At 49.0% G+C, this 21,970-nt stretch overlaps 1 protein-coding gene across 2 annotated transcripts in view; it reads right to left on the bottom strand.

Moving 5' to 3' along the window:
• Positions 1-21,305, bottom strand: part of GDPD2 (glycerophosphodiester phosphodiesterase domain containing 2) — a 58,443-nt gene extending 37,138 nt beyond the window's left edge. The window contains exons 1-4 of one of the 2 annotated variants that reach the window (XM_040334458.1): positions 21,259-21,305; positions 4,603-4,727; positions 681-784; positions 159-252 (exon numbers count right to left, since the gene is read on the bottom strand). In XM_040334458.1, the coding sequence (XP_040190392.1) occupies positions 159-252; positions 681-784; positions 4,603-4,695 (291 nt within the window). In that variant the 5' untranslated portion in view covers positions 4,696-4,727; positions 21,259-21,305. Of the gene's footprint in view, positions 1-158; positions 253-680; positions 785-4,602; positions 4,855-21,258 lie in introns of those variants that run through there. The other variant, XM_040334459.1, reaches the window with a different exon arrangement.
• Between the last annotated feature and the right edge of the window lie 665 nt (positions 21,306-21,970).

Consider the following 21,970-nt stretch of genomic DNA (forward strand, 5'->3'; position numbering starts at 1 on the left):
CCTCCCACTGACACCAATGATGGGACACTATTCCTTCCTACTCTATTTCCTATGTCCACAGTCTGGCCCACTTTAAGTTCGAAGGACAGTAAAGTGGCCCCTTGTTTAGAAAGTTTGGAGCCCCCCCCCCGATCGTCGATCCCATTGTCTGTACATACCACCAGGAGCGCACAATACGAGAGAAGGATGGCCGCCACGATTATCAACACTACAGACCAGTCCTGCCAACAGCCGAGGAGGCGGAAGATTTCCCTGCAGGAAAAAGATGGAGAATTTGTTAGACAGTTTCCCTCGCATGACTGCATGCCGTGTCCATATTCTTCCCCGAACCCAGCACACTAATGTGACAATACCGACTTCAATAAGAAGTCATCACGTGGCAACACCCTCTCTTCTACTCCCCTGATTGGCTCGTCTAGTGTATGTGAAGAAGGGGGTGTGGCTGTTACTCAGCTCCGCCTGTACAGAGCTCTGCAGTGTGAGGACGGGAAGCGGCATTTCCACCGAGAAGACACAATGGGGGGCAAAAAATAAATACATACAAATTGTACTGAATGCGGATGGATGGTGGGGGGGGGGGAGGGGGTGGGGGGGAGGGGAGGTTGTGGTGGAGGGGGGGGGGGGGGTGGGGGTGGGGGGGTGTGGAGGGGAGGTGGTGGGGGGGAGGGGGTAAAACTTACTCATTGAAGTTGTGGATGTCATTCCTTAGGATCAGCGTTATATACATCCAGATCATTGTGAAGAAGAAGATCAGGAAGATCAGCAGGACCCAAATACACTCACACTGCAACACAATAAACAATAATAATTCAGAAATGTTACATTGTTATACATACAATAAGAAGAAGAAGTTTTGATGGCGAATCTTCCCAGAAATCGCATGACATAGAGGACCGCCCACAGCGCAACAATTCATAGAAGTCCCTCCCTCTAGAAGCCTGATGTAAAATGATAATTGGTGGAGAACATTACTGTCCTTCCTCTAGCCAAAAATGAGTTGGTAAAACAAGACTTACCCTCCCCCACCGAAACACACCGACAATGGCACCAGCGACGACACCGGCACCAGCGACGACACCGGCACCAGCGACGACACCGGCACCAGCGACGACACCGGCACCAGCGACGACACCGGCACCAGCGACGACACCGGCACCAACGACGACACCGGCACCAACGACGACACTGGCACCAACGACGACACTGGCACCGACACCAACAATGACACCGACACCAACAATGACACCGACACCAACGACGACACCGGCACCAACGACGACACCGACACCAACGACGACACCGACACCAACGACGACACCGGCACCAGCGACGACACCGGCACCAGCGACGACACCGGCACCAGCGACGACACCGGCACCAGCGACGACACCGGCACCAACGACGACACCGGCACCAACGACGACACCGACACCAACGACGACACCGGCACCAGCGACGACACCGGCACCAGCGACGACACCGGCACCAACGACGACACCGGCACCAACGACGACACCGGCACCAACGACGACACCGACACCAACGACGACACCGACACCAGCGACGACACCGGCACCAGCGACGACACCGGCACCAGCGACGACACCGGCACCAGCGACGACACCGGCACCAGCGACGACACCGGCACCAGCGACGACACCGGCACCAGCGACGACACCGGCACCAGCGACGACACCGGCACCAACGACGACACCGACGCCAACAATGACACCGACGCCAACAATGACACCGACACCAACAATGACACCGACACCAACAATGACACCGACACCAACAATGACACCGACACCAACGACGACACTGGCACCAACACCAACAATGACACCAACAATGACACCGACACCAACGACGACACCGGCACCAACGACGACACCGACACCAACGACGACACCGACACCAACGACGACACCAACAATGACACCGGCACCAACGACGACACTGGCACCAACACCAACAATGACACCGACACCAACAATGACACCGACACCAACGACGACACCGGCACCAGCGACGACACCGGCACCAGCGACGACACCGGCACCAGCGACGACACCGGCACCAGCGACGACACCGGCACCAGCGACGACACCGGCACCAGCGACGACACCGGCACCAGCGACGACACCGGCACCAGCGACGACACCGGCACCAACGATGACACCGACACCAACAATGACACCGACACCAACAATGACACCGACACCAACGATGACACCGACACCAACGATGACACCGACACCAACGATGACACCGACACCAACAATGACACCGACACCAACAATGACACCGACACCAACGATGACACCGACACCAACAATGACACCGACACCAACGATGACACCGACACCAACGATGACACCGACACCAACGATGACACCGACACCAACGATGACACCGACACCAACGATGACACCGACAAAGACACCGACACCAACGATGACACCAACAATGACACCGACACCGACAATGACACCAACAATGACACCGACACCAACAAGGACACCAACGATGACACCGACACCAACGATGACACCGACACCAACGATGACACCGACACCAACGATGACACCGACACCAACAATGACACCGACACCAACAATGACACCGACACCAACGATGACACCGACACCAACGATGACACCGACACCAACGATGACACCGACACCAACGATGACACCGACACCAACGATGACACCGACACCAACGATGACACCGACACCAACGATGACACCGACAAAGACACCGACACCAACGATGACACCAACAATGACACCGACACCGACAATGACACCAACAATGACACCGACACCAACAAGGACACCAACGATGACACCGACACCAACGATGACACCGACACCAACGATGACACCGACACCAACGATGACACCGACACCAACGATGACACCGGCACCAACGATGACACCGGCACCAACGATGACACCGACACCAACGATGACACCAACGATGACACCGACACCAACGATGACACCGACACCAACGATGACACCGACACCAACGATGACACCGGCACCAACGATGACACCGACACCAACGATGACACCGACACCAACAATGACACCGGCAATGACACCGACACCAACAATGACACCGACACCAACAATGACACCGACAATGCCCGGTCCTCCGGGGGCCCTGTCCTTCTGCTCCACCCCAATTTGCTCCGGCCGCTCCTTCGGTCCCTTGTCACAGCCGGGGGCTCACACTGGTAATGCTGGAGAGAAGAGAGGGCTTGGGCGGCCGCATGGCTGGACCGTGGGACAGGAGGGGGTCTGTTTATTATGTTATACTCTATTTGTAGCTGCTGACTTTTAATAAAAACACAAAACCGAGTGGAGCTCCACTTCAAAGAATTTCCCAACTTGTAGTACAAGGAGCCTCCACTAAGGGGCCCCAGAAACACCAAAAATAACACACGTGTTCAGTATGTGCAATGCAACAGAAAACCATCGGACTGCATCCGGAAAGTATTCACAGAGCTTCACTTTTTCCCACATTATACGGCCTTATTCCAGGATAGAATAAATTCATTATTTTCACCAAAACGTGAGAGAAGTTTGCTTTAAATCTTTGCAAATTTATTAAAAATAAAAAAGGAAAAAAAATCCCACGAAATAATGACGGGTCCGAGGACCTCCTTACCACGGAGTATGAAATAACGAGGGGTCTGAGGACCCTCCTTACCACTAAGGAGTATGAAATAACGAGGGGTCTGAGGACCCTCCTTACCACTGAGGAGTATGAAATAATGACGGGTCTGAGGACCCTCCTTACCACTTGGGAGTATGAAATAATGACGGATCTGAGGACCCTCCTTACCACTTGGGAGTATGAAATAATGACGGGTCTGAGGACCCCCTTACCACTGAGTATGAAATAATGACGGATCTGAGGACCCGGCTTACCACTGAGGAGTATGAAATAATGACGGGTCTGAGGACCCCCCTTACCACTGAGGAGTATGAAATAATGACGGGTCTGAGGACCCTCCTTACCACTGAGTATGAAATAATGAGGGGTCCGAGGACCCGGCTTACCACTGAGGAGTATGAAATAATGACGGGTCTGAGGACCCTCCTTACCACTGAGTATGAAATAATGACGGGTCTGAGGACCCTCCTTACCACTGAGGAGTATGAAATAATGACGGGTCTGAGGACCCTCCTTACCACTGAGTATGAAATAATGAGGGGTCCGAGGACCCGGCTTACCACTGAGGAGTATGAAATAATGACGGGTCTGAGGACCCTCCTTACCACTGAGGAGTATGAAATAATGACGGGTCTGAGGACCCTCCTTACCATTGGGGAGTATGAAATAATGACGGGTCTGAGGACCCCCTTACCACTGAGGAGTATGAAATAATGACGGGTCTGAGGACCCCCTTACCACTGAGTATGAAATAATGACGGGTCCGAGGACCCTCCTTACCATTGGGGAGTATGAAATAATGACGGGTCTGAGGACCCCCCTTACCACTGAGGAGTATGAAATAATGACGGGTCCGAGGACCCTCCTTACCACTGAGTATGAAATAATGAGGGGTCTGAGGACTCTCCTTACCGTTGGGTTGGTCTTCTTTGCCTTTTTGCAGGAACAGCTATGGAAGCCCCCCAGGCACAGAGCGCAGGACGAGCAGAGCGTTTCCCTGGCCATCCTCTAGCCGGCGGTCCCTCGGGGGGGAGATCCTGGAAAGAAAGAGACGTTTTCACACAATTCAGCTACAAAGTAAAAAAAACAATGAAAAAAAAAGTGACTTTTGTAGGCGAGGTGTCAGTGGCAGCCAATCGCAGTCCCCGAGCGCCTCTCCAAAAGGCAGAAGGACAAGTTCTCTCTGGTAGAGAGCAAAACTATTCCAGAACAAGTTAAACCAGACTGGGAGGGTGCCGAGATAAAACTATGCAACAATAGACGAGGAAGACCCTCTCCTGTGTGTGACAATGACAAGCCGAGGAAGACCCGCGACACAGAGCGTTACCGGGAACCCGGGGGGAGGGGAGGGGGGGACCGGACCCTTGTCCTGGGGGAGCGGGGGTCAGGATAGGACTTGTGCCCCGGAGTAAGAAACGGGCAACAATACGAGAAGAACACGAGAAGAACGCGAGAAGAACACGAGAAGAAGACGGGAAGAACACGAGAAGAACGCGGGAAGAACACGAGAAGAACAAGAGAAGAATGCGAGAAGAACGTGAGAAGAACGCGAGAATAACACGAGAAGAACGTGAGAAGAACGCGAGAAGAACACGAGAAGAAGACGGGAAGAACACGAGAAGAACGCGGGAAGAACACGAGAAGAACACGGGAAGAACACGAGAAGAACACGAGAAGAACACGAGAAGAACACGAGAAGAACACGAGAAGAACACGAGAAGAACGCGAGAAGAACGCGAGAAGAACGCGAGAAGAACGCGAGAAGAACGCGGGAAGAACACGAGAAGAACACGAGAAGAACACGGGAAGAACACGAGAAGAACACGGGAAGAACACGAGAAGAACACGGGAAGAATACGGGAAGAACACGAGAAGAACACGGGAAGAACACGAGAAGAACACGGGAAGAACACGAGAAGAACACGAGAAGAACACGAGAAGAACACGGGAAGAACACGAGAAGAACACCTGTGTGTAAAAGGCTGAGAAGAACGACGTCTCAGATCACAAATCACTTTCCATAGAAGGAAAGACGGACTCATGACAGAGAGACTTCCAGTTACAATGGATGTGAAGTCAGAACTTGTCGTTAGACTTCCCCGGGAACAAGAAAAAAAGTCATTCATTATATAAAATAAATAATTTCTACATAAAAAACAAACAAAAGGAACTCAATACATAACATAAAAAAGTCAATGTATAAAATAAAGGAAGTGAATATTTACACACAAATAGAGGAACTTTCTACATAAAGAAAATGAATTCTTTATACAGAACAGAAAGGAATTTTATAAATTAAATAAATAAGGAGACTCAATAAAAGTGGTTCAATACATAAAATAAAGAGATAGACTCTATATACATAAAATAAAGAGAGAGACTCTATATACATAAAATAAAGAGATAGACTCTATATACATAAAATAAAGAGACTCTATATACATAAAATAAAGAGATAGACTCTATATACATAAAATAAAGAGATAGACTCTATATACATAAAATAAAGAGACTCTATATACATAAAATAAAGAGAGAGACTCTATACATAAAATAAAGAGATAGACTCTATACATAAAATAAAGAGATAGACTCTATACATAAAATAAAGAGATAGACTCTATACATAAAATAAAGAGATAGACTCTATACATAAAATAAAGAGATAGACTCTATATACATAAAATAAAGAGAGAGACTCTATATACATAAAATAAAGAGAGAGACTCTATATACATAAAATAAAGAGACTCACTCTATATACATAAAATAAAGAGAGAGACTCTATATACATAAAATAAAGAGAGAGACTCTATATACATAAAATAAAGAGAGAGACTCTATATACATAAAATAAAGAGAGAGACTCTATATACATAAAATAAAGAGAGAGACTCTATATACATAAAATAAAGAGAGAGACTCTATATACATAAAATAAAGAGAGAGACTCTATATACATAAAATAAAGAGAGAGACTCTATATACATAAAAGAGTGGCCCAGATTCTCAAAGGGCTTACGACGGTGCAACGCCATGTACGGCGTCGTAAGTCCTAATCTGGGCCGTCGTATCTATGCGCCTGATTCTTAGAATATCCATTAGATCCGACAGGCGTAAGGGTCTTATGCCGTCGGATCTTAAATGCATTTTTTTTTCGCCGCTAGGTGTCGCCTCCGTAGTTTTCCCCGTCGAGTATGCAAATTAGCAAAATACGCAAATTCCCTAACGTACGCGAGGTCGACGCAGTGAAGTTACGACATTTACGTTAGATTTGCGACGCGTAAAGTTTCCCCTGCTATATGAGGGGCAACCAATGTTAAGTATGGCCGTCATTCCCGCGTCGAAATGTAAAAATTTACGTCTTTTTTGTAAGTCGTCCGTGAATGGGGCTGGACGCCATTTACGTTCATGTCGAAACCAATGACGTCCTTGCGACATCATTTGGAGCAATGCACACTGGGATATTTTCAGGACGGCGCATGCGCAGTACGTTCGGCGCGGGAACGCGCCAAATTTAAGTGCTCAACGCCCCTTACCCGGCTCATTTGAATTAGGCGGGCTTGCGCCGGGTGATTTACAATACGCCGTCGCAACTTTACAGGCAAGTGCTTTGTGAATAAAGCACTTGCCTGTAAAACTTGCGGCGGCGTAAAGTAAATGAGATACGTTACGCCCACACAGACAGTTTTACGCCCAGATACGAGAATCTGGGACAGAGACTCTATATACATAAAATAAAGAGAGAGACTCGGGCCCGGATTCACGTAGAAGAGCGCATCTTTGTGCGGGCGTAACGTATCCTATTTACGTTACGCCTCCGCAACTTTGACAGGCAAGTGCCGTATTCTTAAATCAAAGTTGTGGCGGCGTAACGTAAATAGGCCGGCGTAAGCCCGCCTAATTCAAATGTGGAAGATGTGGGCGTGTGTTATGTAAATTTTATGTGACCCCGCGTAAATGCCGCTTTTTACGAACGGCGCATGCGCCATCCGTGAAAGTATCTCAGTGTGCATGCTCCAAGTTAACCCGCAAGAAGCCAATGCTTTCGACGTGAACGTAAATGACGCCCAGCCCTATTCGCGAACGACTTACGCAAACGATGTAAAACATGAAAAATTTGACGCTGTTCCGACGTCCATACTTAACATTGGTACGCCTCATATAGCAGGGGTAACTTTACGCCGGGAAAAGCCTAACGTAAACGGCGTATCTGTACTGCGTCGGCCGGGCGTACGTTCGTGAATTCGCGTATCTAGCTGATTTACATATTTCTAGGCGTAAATCAGCGCTGGTCGTATCTTAGTGAAATTTTGGCGTATCCGATTCTTTGAATCAGGCGCCAAGATACGACGGCTCAGACTCAGAGATACGCCGGCGTAACTCGTACGAGAATCTGGGCATCTATATACATAAAATAAAGAGACCTTTTCGCTTGTACGCTCCATCGGACAAATTGTTGTCGGATTTTCCGCGGACAAACGTGGGATGGCACGCTTTAAAAGTTGTCCGCCAACAATTGTGTATTGTCGGATTATCCGAGCGTGTGTGTACGCAAAACTCCAAAAAGTACAAACACGCATGCTCAGAAGCAATTCTCACCATAAACACAACAACATTAGCAGAAGTTGCCCAAAGGGTGGCCCTAAAGAGCTAAAAAAAAAAACGTTGTTTCGCGTTTGTTGGCCGACAATTATTTGCCGTTTGTATGTAAGACAAGCTCACGGCAACGCCCTTTCGGACAAAAGTCCTACGCTTTATCCGCGGAAAATCTGAGCCTGTGTATCAGGCTTAAGAGTTAAATAACGGCGCATAAAATGCGGTAAAATAACGCATGCGGTAAATCGGTGGTGAAAAGTCAATTCTCGAAAAATGTTAGCGTTAAATAATGAATGCGTTTTTTTTCGATTGTCCAGCAACTACCACTGCGCAGGGGGGGGGGGGGCAGCCTGCCGCAGTATAACAAGGTTTACTTTAACTCCTTCCCGTCCGCGCCATAGCCGAATGACAGACCTACATTGCCGGGAGGCCGTCACATGACGTCCTGCCCTCTGCACGCTCCCGGCGCGCGCTGTCAATGAGACTCGGCTGATCACAGATCCGAGTAAGGGGCCGATCATTACCACATGATCAGCTGTCAGCCAATGACAGCTGATCACGTGATGTAAACCGAAGATCGGTAAAGCCGATCAGCGACATCTGTGAAAGAGACGTCAGTCCCGAAGAGGACCTGTGCATATCAGTGCCACCTATCAATGCCCACTAGTGGTACCAATCAGTGCCACCTAGCATTGCCCATCACTGCCAGCTATCAGAGCCCATCAGTGCCGTCCATCAGGGCCAGCTATTAGTGTCGTCTATCAGGGCCCTTCAGTGCCACCCATCAGGGCCAGCTATTAGGTGCCACTGAAGGGCCCCGATAGCTTGCCCTAATGGGTGGCAATAAAAGTCCCCGATAGCTGGCACTAATGGGCACTGGTAGGTGACACTGATGTGCAACACTGAGGGACTGATTGGCACCACTGGTGGGCCCTGATAGCTGCCACTATCAGGGCCCTTCAGTGCCATCTATTAGGGCCCACCAGTGGTGCGAATCAGTGCCTCAGTGTTGCCCATCAGTGCCACCTATCAGGGCCCTTCAGTACCACCTATCAGAGCCCTTCAGTGCCATCTATCAGGGCCCACCAGTGGTGCCAATCAGTGCCTCAGTGTTGCCCATCAGCGCCACCTATCAGAGCCCTTCAGTACCAACTATCAGGACCAGTTATTAGTGCCAGATATCAGGGCCACCTACCAGTGCCCATCAGTGCCACCTATCAGGGCCAGCTATTAGTGCCCATCAGTGCAGCCTCATCAGCGTACATCAATGAAGGAGAAAAATTACCTGTTTGCAAAATTTGATAACAAAATATAAAACTGTTTTTTTGTTTTTGTTTTTTTAAACCCAGTGGTGATAAAAATATCACCAAATTAAAAGCTCAATTCGGACATTTTCACTTAGGGGTGTACTTACTTTTGTTGCCAGCGGTTTAGACATTAATGGCTGTGTGTTGAGTTATTTGTTATACAAGCTGTACACTCCTCCCCTCCCCCCTGTACACCCCTCCCCCCGTGTACACTCCTCCCCCCTGTGTACACCCCTCCCCCCCGTGTACACCCCCCCCCGTGTACACCCCTCCCCCCCGTGTACACTCCTCCCCCCCTGTACACCCCTCCCCCCCGTGTACACCCCCCCCGTGTACACTCCTCCCCCCTGTGTACACCCCTCCCCCCCGTACACTCCCCCCCCCCTGTACACCCCTCCCCCCCGTGTACACTCCTCCCCCCCGTACACCCCTCCCCCCGTGTACACCCCCCCCGTGTACACTCCTCCCCCCTGTGTACACCCCTCCCCCCCGTACACTCCCCCCCCCCCTGTATACCCCTCCCCCCGTGTACACTCCTCCCCCCCTGTACACCCCTCCCCCCGTGTACACTCCCCCCCCCCCTGTACACTCACTACACAACATTGTAGATACAAAGGGCCAGATTCACATAGATTTAGAATGGCGCAGCGTATCAGAGATACGCTACGCCACCGTATCTTACCTGGCTCTAAGTCAAATCCAGGAAGATTTCGCACCGTAAGTTACGGCGGCGTAGTGTCTCTCTCGGCGCGTAATTCAAATCGGCGGGTAGGGGGCGTGATTCATTTAAATGAAGCGCCTCCCCGCGCCGATTGAACTGCGCATGCTCCGTTTTGAAATTTCCCGCCGTGCTTTGCGTGAAATGACGTCGCAACGACGTCATTTTTTTTAACTTAGACGTGACTTACGTCCATCCCGATTCTCGGACGACTTCCGCAAAAAAAAAAAAATTCCGACGCGGGAACGACGGCCATACTTAACATGGCAAGTCTATCTATACGCCGCAAAATAGCAGCTTTAACTATACGCCGGGAAAAGCCGACTAGAGACGACGTAAGAGAATGCGACGGCCGCTCGTACGTTCGTGGATCGTCGGAAAAAGCTAATTAGCATACCCGACGTGGAAAACGACGTGAACGCCACCCAGCGGGCGCCGAAGTATTGCATCTTAGATCCGAAGGCGTACGAAGCCAGAAGCTGTCGTATCTTGGTTTGAGGATTAAAACTAAAGATACGACGCTGGAAATTTGAAAGTACGCCGGCGTATCAGTAGATAGGTCAGCGTACTCGCTCTGTGGATCTGCCCCAAAGTGTCATTTCTTCAGTGTTGTCACAAGAAAAGATTTACACAAATGTGAGGGGTGTACTTACTTTTGTCCCCCCCCCCCCCACAGATCTGTGAGGAGGAACGCCCGGCGCGCATGTTCATGTCAGCAGATCAGACATTTCCCTTTGATGAGTTTCCGCGTTTCGGGTGATAATATCTGGGGAACGCGGCGCGGGACGTCCGTCATGGTCGTTGCCGCCGGCGACACCTGTGATTGGATCTCTCAGCGGCTGAAAGATTTAACCGTTTGATGACATTTCTCCCGTCACTGTCACATTCTGTTACCAAAGGATACAATGTATCCGAATCTGTCAGAGATTGCAGCAGACCTGCGCTTGGATGCGGCGGCGGCGTTCGTTTTCAGGCTTTTTTTTAAGCCCCGAATCCGATCTGAAATCGCACGCTTTCAAAGCCGCGTCGCCGTTACTTCTTAATGGTGCGATAAATGCAGTCGCAGCAATAAAAAGGCGAGCCCCCCAGGAACGTTCCTCTATAAAAGGTGAGCGCCCCAGGAACGTTCCTCCATAAAAGCTGAGCACCCCAGGAACGTTCCTCCATAAAAGGTGAGCACCCCAGGAACGTTCCTCCATAAAAGGTGAGCACCCCAGGAACGTTCCTCCATAAAAGGTGAGCGCCCCAAGAACGTTCCTCCATAAAAGGTGAGCGGCCCAGGAACGTTCCTCTATGAAAAGGTGAGCGCCCCAGGAACGTTCCTCCATAAAAGGTGAGCGGCCCAGGAACGTTCCTCTATGAAAAGGTGAGCGCCCCAGGAACGTTCCTCTATGAAAAGGTGAGCGCCCCAGGAATGTTCCTCCATAAAAAAGGTGAGCGGCCCAGGAACGTTCCTCTATGAAAAGGTGAGCGCCCCAGGAACGTTCCTCCATAAAAGGTGAGCGCCCCATAAATGTTCCTCCATAAAAGGTGAGCGCCCCATAAATGTTCCTCCATAAAAGGTGAGCGCCCCAGGAATGTTCCTCTATGAAAAGCTTAGCACCCCAAGAATGTTCCTCCATAAAAGGTGAGCACCCCAGGAACGTTCCTCTATGAAAAGCTTAGCACCCCAAGAATGTTCCTCCATAAAAGGTGAGCGCCCCAGGAATGTTCCTCTATGAAAAGCTTAGCACCCCAAGAATGTTCCTCCATAAAAAAGGTGAGCACCCCAAGAATGTTCCTCCATAAAAGGTGAGCACCCCAAGAACACTCCTCCATAAAAGGTGAGCCCCCCAGGAATGTTCCTCCATAAAAGGTGAGCGCCCCAGGAATGTTCCTCTATGAAAAGCTTAGCACCCCAAGAATGTTCCTCCATAAAAAAGGTGAGCACCCCAAGAATGTTCCTCCATAAAAAAGGTGAGCACCCCAAGAATGTTCCTCCATAAAAAAGGTGAGCACCCCAAGAATGTTCCTCCATAAAAAAGGTGAGCACCCCAAGAATGTTCCTCCATAAAAAAGGTGAGCACCCCAAGAATGTTCCTCCATAAAAGGTGAGCACCCCAAGAACACTCCTCCATAAAAGGTGAGCCCCCCAGGAATGTTCCTCCATAAAAGGTGAGCGCCCCAGGAATGTTCCTCTATGAAAAGCTTAGCACCCCAAGAATGTTCCTCCATAAAAAAGGTGAGCACCCCAAGAATGTTCCTCCATTAAAAAGGTGAGCACCCCAAGAATGTTCCTCCATAAAAGGTGAGCACCCCAGGAACGTTCCTCCATAAAAGGTGAGCACCCCAGGAACGTTCCTCCATAAAAGGTGAGCACCCCAGGAACGTTCCTCCATAAAAGCTGAGCGCCCCGGGAATGTTCCTCTATGAAAAGCTGAGCGCCCCGGGAATGTTCATTACACTAGAATGACCTTGGATGTTTCTCTGGCAGCCCGAGGTGTCTGGAGACGGATCCTGGCTCCTGAGGTCTGGAATCTCCTGTGTCCAATTACCTCGCCAGCCCTGAATGTCAAAGGTCCGAATCTGAAGCCGACATCAATTTCCCAATCAGAACCTTAAGTGACGCTTTCCATGCAGCCAATTGGGCGATGAATTCCACCAGCAACATGCAAGTCGGAGAAACACGTTTGTGAGGGTTCCCATAGATCCAGGTCACGGTAGATCTAGTAGTAGTTGGTCTCATGGATCCAGGTCACTGTAGATCTAGTAGTAGTTGGTCTCATGGATCCAGGTCACGGTAGATCTAGTAGTAGTTGGTCTCATGGATCCAGGTCACGGTAGATCTAGTAGTAGTTGGTCTCATGGATCCAGGTCACGGTAGATCTAGTAGTAGTAGGTCTGTTGGATCCAGGTCACGGTAGATCTAGTAGTAGTTGGTCTCATAGATCCAGGTCACTGTAGATCTAGTAGTAGTTGGTCTCATGGATCCAGGTCATGGTAGATCTAGTAGTAGTTGGCCTCATGGATCCAGGTCACGGTAGATCTAGTAGTAGTTGGTCTCATGGATCCAGGTCACGGTAGATCTAGTAGTAGTTGGTCTCATGGATCCAGATCATGGTAGATCTAGTAGTAGTTGGTCTCATGGATCCAGGTCACTGTAGATCTAGTAGTAGTTGGTCTCATGGATCCAGGTCACGGTAGATCTAGTAGTAGTTGGTCTCATGGATACAGGTCACGGTAGATCTAGTAGTAGTAGGTCTGTTGGATCCAGGTCACGGTAGATCTAGTAGTAGTTGGTCTCATAGATCCAGGTCACTGTAGATCTAGTAGTAGTAGGTCTGTTGGATCCAGGTCACTGTAGATCTAGTAGTAGTTGGTCTCATGGATCCAGGTCACAGTAGATCTAGTAGTAGTTGGTCTCATGGATCCAGGTCACGGTAGATCTAGTAGTAGTTGGTCTCATGGATCCAGGTCACGGTAGATCTAGTAGTAGTTGGTCTCATGGATCCAGGTCACGGTAGATCTAGTAGTAGTTGGCCTCATGGATCCAGGTCACGGTAGATCTAGTAGTAGTTGGCCTCATGGATCCAGGTCACGGTAGATCTAGTAGTAGTTGGTCTCATGGATCCAGGTCACGGTAGATCTAGTAGTAGTTGGCCTCATGGATCCAGGTCACGGTAGATCTAGTAGTAGTTGGCCTCATGGATCCAGGTCACGGTAGATCTAGTAGTAGTTGGTCTCATGGATCCAGGTCACTGTAGATCTAGTAGTAGTTGGTCTCATAGATCCAGGTCACGGTAGATCTAGTAGTAGTTGGTCTCATGGATCCAGGTCACAGTAGATCTAGTAGTAGTTGGTCTCATGTAATACGAGGCTTTCTCCCTGGTGTGGAGAAAGCCTCTTGAGGGGGGAGGGGGCGAGCAGGAGAGTCAGGACGCCCTCTACTTTGCAGATAGAGAAAGGAGCTGTGTGTTAGTGGGTGTCCTGACACTCCTGCTCGCCCCTCCCCCCTCAAGAGGCTTTCTCCACACCAGGGAGAAAGCCTTGCATTACTGTGTGGAGTTACAGACAGAAGAACAGGAAGTGAGGATTTCTCAGAAGAAATAAGGATATTTAAAAGCAAAATGGAAGGATGAGGTAAGTGAAGGAGGACGGCACTAAGGGAAAGGAAGATATTTAGGAAAAAATATGTTTTACTTTACAACCTCTTTAAATAACCAAAACATTACCAAAATAGATCATGTAAAAATAAATAATATTAAATAACCAAAAAAAAAATTACCAATATATCTCATGTAAAAAAAAAATATATATATTAATTAACCAAAAAATTACCAAAATATCTCATGTGAAAGAAATGTTATAAAATAAAATATTACCAAAATATCTCATGTAAAAATAAATAATATTAAATTACCAAAAAATTACTAAATGATCTCATGTGAAAAAAATAATATTAAATAACCAATACATTACCAAAATATCTCATGTAAAAATAAATAATATTAAATAACTAAAACATTACCAACATATATCATGTGAAAGAAATGTTATAAAATAAAATATTACCAAAATATGTCATGTAAAAATCAATAATATTAAATAACCCAAAAAAATTACCAAGATATGTCACGTAAAAAGAAATAACTAAAAAAAAAAAAAATACCAAAATATTTCATGTAAAAGAATTAATATTAAATAACCCAAAAATTACCAAAATATATCCTGTAAAAATAAATAATATTAAATAACCAAAAAATAAATTACCAATATATCTCATGTAAAAAAAAAATTATATTAAATAACCCAAAAATTAAAAGAAATAAAATATGAAATAACCAAAACATTACCAAAATATCTCATGTGAAAGAAATAATATTAAATAACCAAAACATTACCAAAATATCTCACGTAAAAAGAAATAACTAAAAAAAAAATACCAAAATATTTCATGTAAAAGAAATAATATTAAATAACCAAAAAAAAAATTACCAAAATATATCATGTGAAAGAAATGTTATAAAATAAAATATTACCAAAATAGATCATGTAAAATAAATAATAAGACATAAAATATATAATATAACATAGATATGATATATTGGGTTATTTTACATTGTATTTCATGATTATAGTTTTGTTTATGATTTATTTTTATTAGTTTCTATTGTATTATTTATTATTGTATAAGATATATTTTGTTATTCACACACACACACATATACACCTTATATTTTATATACATATATATATATATATATTCCTCTCTTATGTTATATTATATATTTATGTTTTATTATTTTATTATTTCGTTTCCATATTTTATATGATCTATTTTTTTATTGTATTACTTTATATTATTTGTTTTTCTATATGACATATTGTGTTATTATTTTATGTTGATTGTCAGTCACTTCCGATCTTTTCATTCTTTCCTCCCCCCCGAGTAATGAGTGGGGTGAAGGGACACGTTTTGGCAGAGGACCGGGTCCAGGATGGGTGGAAGGGGCGCCTGTGGCCCTCAGGAGACATTTATGTTCGCCGTTCGTTGATCCTCTTCGGTTCGGGTTGCCCGTTGACTCCAAAATAATTTTACCAAAATTTCCTCATTTAGCCCAAAAATTTGGGATTCAATAAAACCCTCCAATTGGCTGATCTTCACCCTGAGGACAATGCGGAGCGGAGGGTGCGCCTTATCCGGATCTCCGGTGTGAGGAATGCCGAGAGGTGCCCCCGGGCAGGGCAGGTAGGATCCTGTCACCGGAGCCAATGTACAGACGAGGCGCACCGGCGCGGGTTCAAATTTCATACCAGCCATTCAGCCGGGGGAGGGGGCGGGGTCGGGGGGGGGGGGGGGGGAATGTTCCAGCAAAAGAACTTCGTCACCCCAGAAAACTGGATTCCTCACCTTCAAGATTATTCATCCGTGTCCTCAAATCTGACCTGCGGCGCCCCCTCCAGTCTGGCACAGGTGTGGCCGCTCCTCTCCTCTGATTTCACTGCACACTGTGAGCTTCTCTATTAGAAGCTGCAGCAAGTCATTATAGAGCCCCGCCTCATTTCCTGGCTGGAGGACGCCCAGCGTCATCTAGCTCTTTCCCTGGCCCCGCCCCTTTCATTCAATTGGATCAAGTGCAGCATCACATGTTGATACAATTTCAACATTGTGAACAATTTTCAGGTGTCATTATAATGCTCCCCCGGTGATCCCGCCATGAAGGTCACTTCCTGTTATAGGGTGACAACGCTCTGTCCCTGTCTCCCGATTGTCCTCCTGTGTTGTCACCCGTCACAGGGGCTTCCTATGGAGACGACAAGCGACCATTTCAGCACACATGACACAGAGATGATCCTCTGGTGTCACCATCAGGAAACCCCCCCTTGGAAACGTCATCACCGGAGTGCATGGAGACAGGAAGTGGCTGCAAAGTGGCTGCAGGAGATCAGAAGCACTGAAATGGAACAAAGGATGGGGGAAAAAAAGCGTGAAAACAAGTGAAAAATGCAGGACTTCCTTATTGTTCCTGGTGGACGTCATATGACATCCTCATGGACGGCCGCGATCTGTCACTGGACACAGTCACTGATAACTCACTGTACCAGCCTGCTACTGTTACCATGTGATCGCTGTGACCAATCACAGCAGATCACATCACAAGTGTAAACAATGGATGGCTTCCTTTCATGCCATTCATGGTGTACACTTGTGCTGCCAGCTGCGATTTGTCGCAGTGATCACATGGTACAGGGCCAATCAAATCTGTACCAAGTGATTAGCTGTGGCCAATCACAACAATACTCACTGGATTAATCATTTTCGTTCAGTAAAAATGTTTGCTTATACCAATGAAATGCAATGTGTTACTATGGTAACAGTATATTGCTCTTAAAAAAAAAAAAAAAAAAATTTACATTTTTTTTTTCAATTACATTTTTTTCCTTTCTTTATTTTTTTACATATCGTTCGCTGCCACACCAGTTATTTGATAAAGCTGTCTTGGTGTCATTATGTAAAAATAAAAATAACAACAAATAAAATGACAACCTTAGACTGTCTACATTCAAAAAATAGGTGATTTGGGGGGTATTTGTATTGGGGGAGATTTAGGGGGTATTTGTACTGGGGGTAATTTGGGGGGTATTTGTACTGGGGGTAATTTGGGGGGTATTTGTACTGGGGGTAATTTGGGGGGTATTTGTACTGGGGGTATTGGGGAGATTTAGGGGGTATTTGTACTGGGGGAGATTTGGGGGGTATTCGTACTGGGGGAGATTTGGGGGGTATTTGTACTGGGGGAGATTTGGGGGGTATTCGTACTGGGGGAGATTTGTGGGGTATTTGTACTGTCCTGCCATTTTTGGGCCTGAGATCGGCGGTCAGTACATCAGGATTGATCGATTGATCAGATATAGATCTCATAGTGTGTGATCTCTTACAGAATAATGGACACATTTGGGTCTAAATTTATGAAGAGAATTTATTTGCAACATTTATAACAGAAACTAAAAATATGAGTTTTGTTTTTCTTCAAAATATTCCTTATTTTTTGTCTGTTTAGCAAAAAATAAGGAGGAGACAGTGCCCGGTATTGGGGGGGGGCAGGAAGGGGGGGGGGCAGTTCTGGTATTGGGGGTCAGAAAGGGGAGACAATGCCCGGTATTGGGGGGCAGGAAGGGGAGGAGACAGTGCCCGGTATTGGGGGGCAAGAAGGGGGAGACAGTGCCCGGTATTGGGGAGGCAGGAAGGGGGGAGACAGTGCCCGGTATTGGGGAGGCAGGAAGGGGGGAGACAGTGCCCGGTATTGGGGGGGGGGGAGACAGTGCCCGGTATTGGGGGGGGGAGACAGTGCCCGGTATTGGGGGGGGAGACAGTGCCCGGTATTGGGGGGGGCAGGAAGGGGGTGACAGTGCCCGGTATTGGGGGGAGGGCAGGAAGGGGGTGACAGTGCCTGGTATTGGGGGGGAGGAGACAGTGCCTGGTATTGGGGGGGGCAGGAAGGGGGTGACAGTGCCCGGTATTGGGGGGGAGGAGACAGTGCCCGGTATTGGGGGGAGGGCAGGAAGGGGGTGACAGTGCCCGGTATTGGGGGGGGGAGACAGTGCCCGGTATTAGGGGGGGAGGAAGTGCCCAGTATTGGGGGGGAAGACAGTGCCCGGTATTGGGGGGGGGGACAGTGCCCGGTATTGGGGGGGGGGGGGACAGTGGCCGGTATTGGGGGGGGGGAGACAGTGCCTGGTATTGGGGGGGGGCAGGAAGGGGGTGACAGTGCCCGGTATTGGGGGGGGGGAGACAGTGCCCGGTATTGGGGGGGGGAGACAGTGCCCGGTATTGGGGGGGAGACAGTGCCTGGTATTGGGGGGGGGGGAGGAAGGGGGTGACAGTGCCTGGTATTGGGGGGGAGGAGACAGTGCCTGGTATTGGGGGGGGGCAGGAAGGGGGTGACAGTGCCCGGTATTGGGGGGGAGGAGACAGTGCCCGGTATTGGGGGGGGGAGACAGTGCCCGGTATTGGGGGGGAGACAGTGCCTGGTATTGGGGGGGGGGCAGGAAGGGGGTGACAGTGCCTGGTATTGGGGGGGAGGAGACAGTGCCTGGTATTGGGGGGGGGCAGGAAGGGGGTGACAGTGCCCGGTATTGGGGGGGAGGAGACAGTGCCCGGTATTGGGGGGAGGGCAGGAAGGGGGTGACAGTGCCCGGTATTGGGGGGGGAGACAGTGCCCGGTATTAGGGGGGGAGGAAGTGCCCAGTATTGGGGGGAAGACAGTGCCCGGTATTGGGGGGGGGAGACAGTGCCCGGTATTGGGGGGAGGGCAGGAAGGGGGTGACAGTGCCCGGTATTGGGGGGGGAGACAGTGCCCGGTATTAGGGGGGGAGGAAGTGCCCAGTATTGGGGGGGAAGACAGTGCCCGGTATTGGGGGGGGGAGACAGTGCCCGGTATTGGGGGGGGGGAGACAGTGGCCGGTATTGGGGGGGGGAGGCAGTGCCCGGTATTGGGGGCAGGAAGGGGGAGACAATGCCCGGTATTTGGGGGGGGGGAGAGACAGTGCCCGGTATTGGGGGGACACACGGAGCAAACAGATTTCGGTCACACCGAATGCGGCTTTGAAATCGCTGCGTCTTCACTTGGAATCGTAGGATTTATGAGCCGCATGTCGGTGCGACTCGAGAAGAGACGTCAGTGCGACTTCATTCGCAGATGCTAAAAAATGAAAAAACGAGCGCAAGAATGACTTTTTCTAAATCGGTGCAGCGATTTGTTCGATCCCATCGCGGACAATAAAGTGCGATCGCACGTGTTTTTTTGACGCATTTCTGCGATGCGTTTATAAAAAAGAACAATGATGCTTTTCTTTTTGGCCAATTTGTTGTCGGGCAGATATAAAAAAAAACACATATTACAGCAAAATCGCACCGCTACTCTACTGAACCAAAAAATAAATAAAAGAATCGCCCGTTTTTCTTTTAGCGTAGGTTCACACTGATGGATTGCGGAGAAACGCAGCGAATCCTGTGCGCCCCGCATTGCAATAACAGGGGGGGGAGGGGGGGTCCATGCGATCTGCTGTGGGTCTCAATCTTAGATTCACGACACCCCCGAAACAGATTGCAAAACGCAGTGCGATCGCCAGAAACGCATTGCACGCGCGTTCACAGATGTAATATATATATAATATAAAGGGGGTCCTGCGCTATTTTGGTGCCGATGCGATAGGAGCTCAAATCGCACAGACACTGGGCTAGATTCAGGTAGCTGCGCCCATTCTTACGGCGGCGTAGCGTATCGTATTTACGCTGTGCCACCGTAAGTTAGAGAGGCAAGTGCAGTATTCGCAAAGCACTTGCCTCCTAACTTACGGGGCAAATGGGGCCGGCGTTAGCGCGCCTAATTCAAATGATGATGAGGGGGGCGTGTTTTATTCAAATTAATGGTGACCCCACGTATTTTACGTTTTTTATGAACGGCGCATGCGCCGTTCGTGAAAGAATCCCAGTGCGCATGCTCGAAATTCCGCCGCAAATCGTCATTGCTTTAGACATGAACGTAAATTACGTCCAGCCCTATTCGCGAACGAATTCACGAAAATTCAAATTTCGAAGCGGGAACGACGTCCATACTTAACATTGGCTGCGCCACCTAATAGCAGGAGTAACCTTACGCAGAAAAAGCCTGACGTAAACTACGTAAATAAATTGCGCCGGGGCGTACGTACGTTTGTGAATCGGCGTATCTAGGTAATTTGCATATTCTACGCCGAAAACAACGGAAGCGCCCCTAGCGGCCAGCGTAATATTGCACACAATTCTACGCCGCCGCATTCAAGTTACGTCGGCGGAGGAAGCCTATTTTTAAAGCGTATCTGCCTTTGTGAATCGGCGTAACGATACGCTGGCGCAAAATTCAAATTACGGCGGCGTATCTGGAGATACGCCGCCGTAAATGCTACGTGAATCTACCCCACTGTGTAAGATGTGTACAGGAATGTGACACGCACGTCTAAAAACGCACAAGTGTGAACACGGGGTTAAAAAAAAGTCCCCGACCCAAAACAAGAACGCGGCGGCTGGAAAAAATTATAAATAAATAAAAATGTCGCAGATGTGGGAAACGTCCCGCAGGAAACCATAATAAAACGCACAGGTGTGACCCAAGCCTTAGGCTGAGGGGGGGATGGTAAAACTGCGGCTGAACTATTATTACCCCCCCTCTGGAAAGTGAGAATGACCCCCCCCCCCCCCCCAGGTGTCCCCATTGGACAATTTCCTCTCTCTTCCTGTCCTGGTGACACCAGTAACATTTTGGATCCCCATCACTTCCTTTCTGACTGATCAGGACCAATAGAGAGAGGAGTGACCCCCTCCCCTCCCCCACCAATGGGGTCACAGGCAGTAGTTGCCCCCTGACAGGGGGGGTCACCCCCTCCCCCACCCACACAAAAGTATAAGTAAAGTGGGCTCCTTACCTTCAGAAGTCAGACCCTCCTCCTCCTCACATCTCCTCTGAGTCTCCAGCATCTCACAGATCCCAAAAAATCCTCCCCCTCCCCCCATTCAGGACCCCCCCCCCCCACCCCCATCAGATGGAGCTCCTCCCTCACCTGGGCACCCTCCCCCCACAATCCTGCCATGAGCTGCCTGTGTCCCCCTTTCCCTGCCCTTACCTGTCCCTTCCCCCTCCACACTGCTCCGGGTCCCCCCCATCCATCCATCCCTCCATCGGACAGACGGGCACGTGTTTCCGGGCGCCCCCCGGTGGTCTCAGGAGGGAAGTGCAGGCCACCTGGCCAGTCATTAGAGAGGATGTTGGTTCATCATCCGGAAACTTTGTAACATTTCATATCTCTGAGGGCTGGAAACATGTCAGAGAAATGAAATCCGGAAATGAAAAGGTTACTGGTGATGAAAGAATGACAAACACACTGGTCATCATGACTGGAGGGGGTGGGGGGGGGGGAAGGGTTGGGATTTTCCCTTCCAGGGCATAGGGGGCACACCGGGCATTTGCCACACAGGCCAGGGCCTGCCAAGCTGGCTGATCGCAGGGGGGTCCCCAACCCCCCCCCCCCCCGTACCTGTGGCGATGATCGGACTAACAGAGATCATAATCACTGCTGTGGAGACCCTGAAGAGGGCACACCGGGTGACCCCCCCCCCCCCCCCCCCCCGTCCTGTGCA

This window comes from Rana temporaria (assembly GCF_905171775.1).
Source record: "Rana temporaria chromosome 9 unlocalized genomic scaffold, aRanTem1.1 chr9f, whole genome shotgun sequence".
Lineage (NCBI taxonomy): Eukaryota > Metazoa > Chordata > Amphibia > Anura > Ranidae > Rana > Rana temporaria.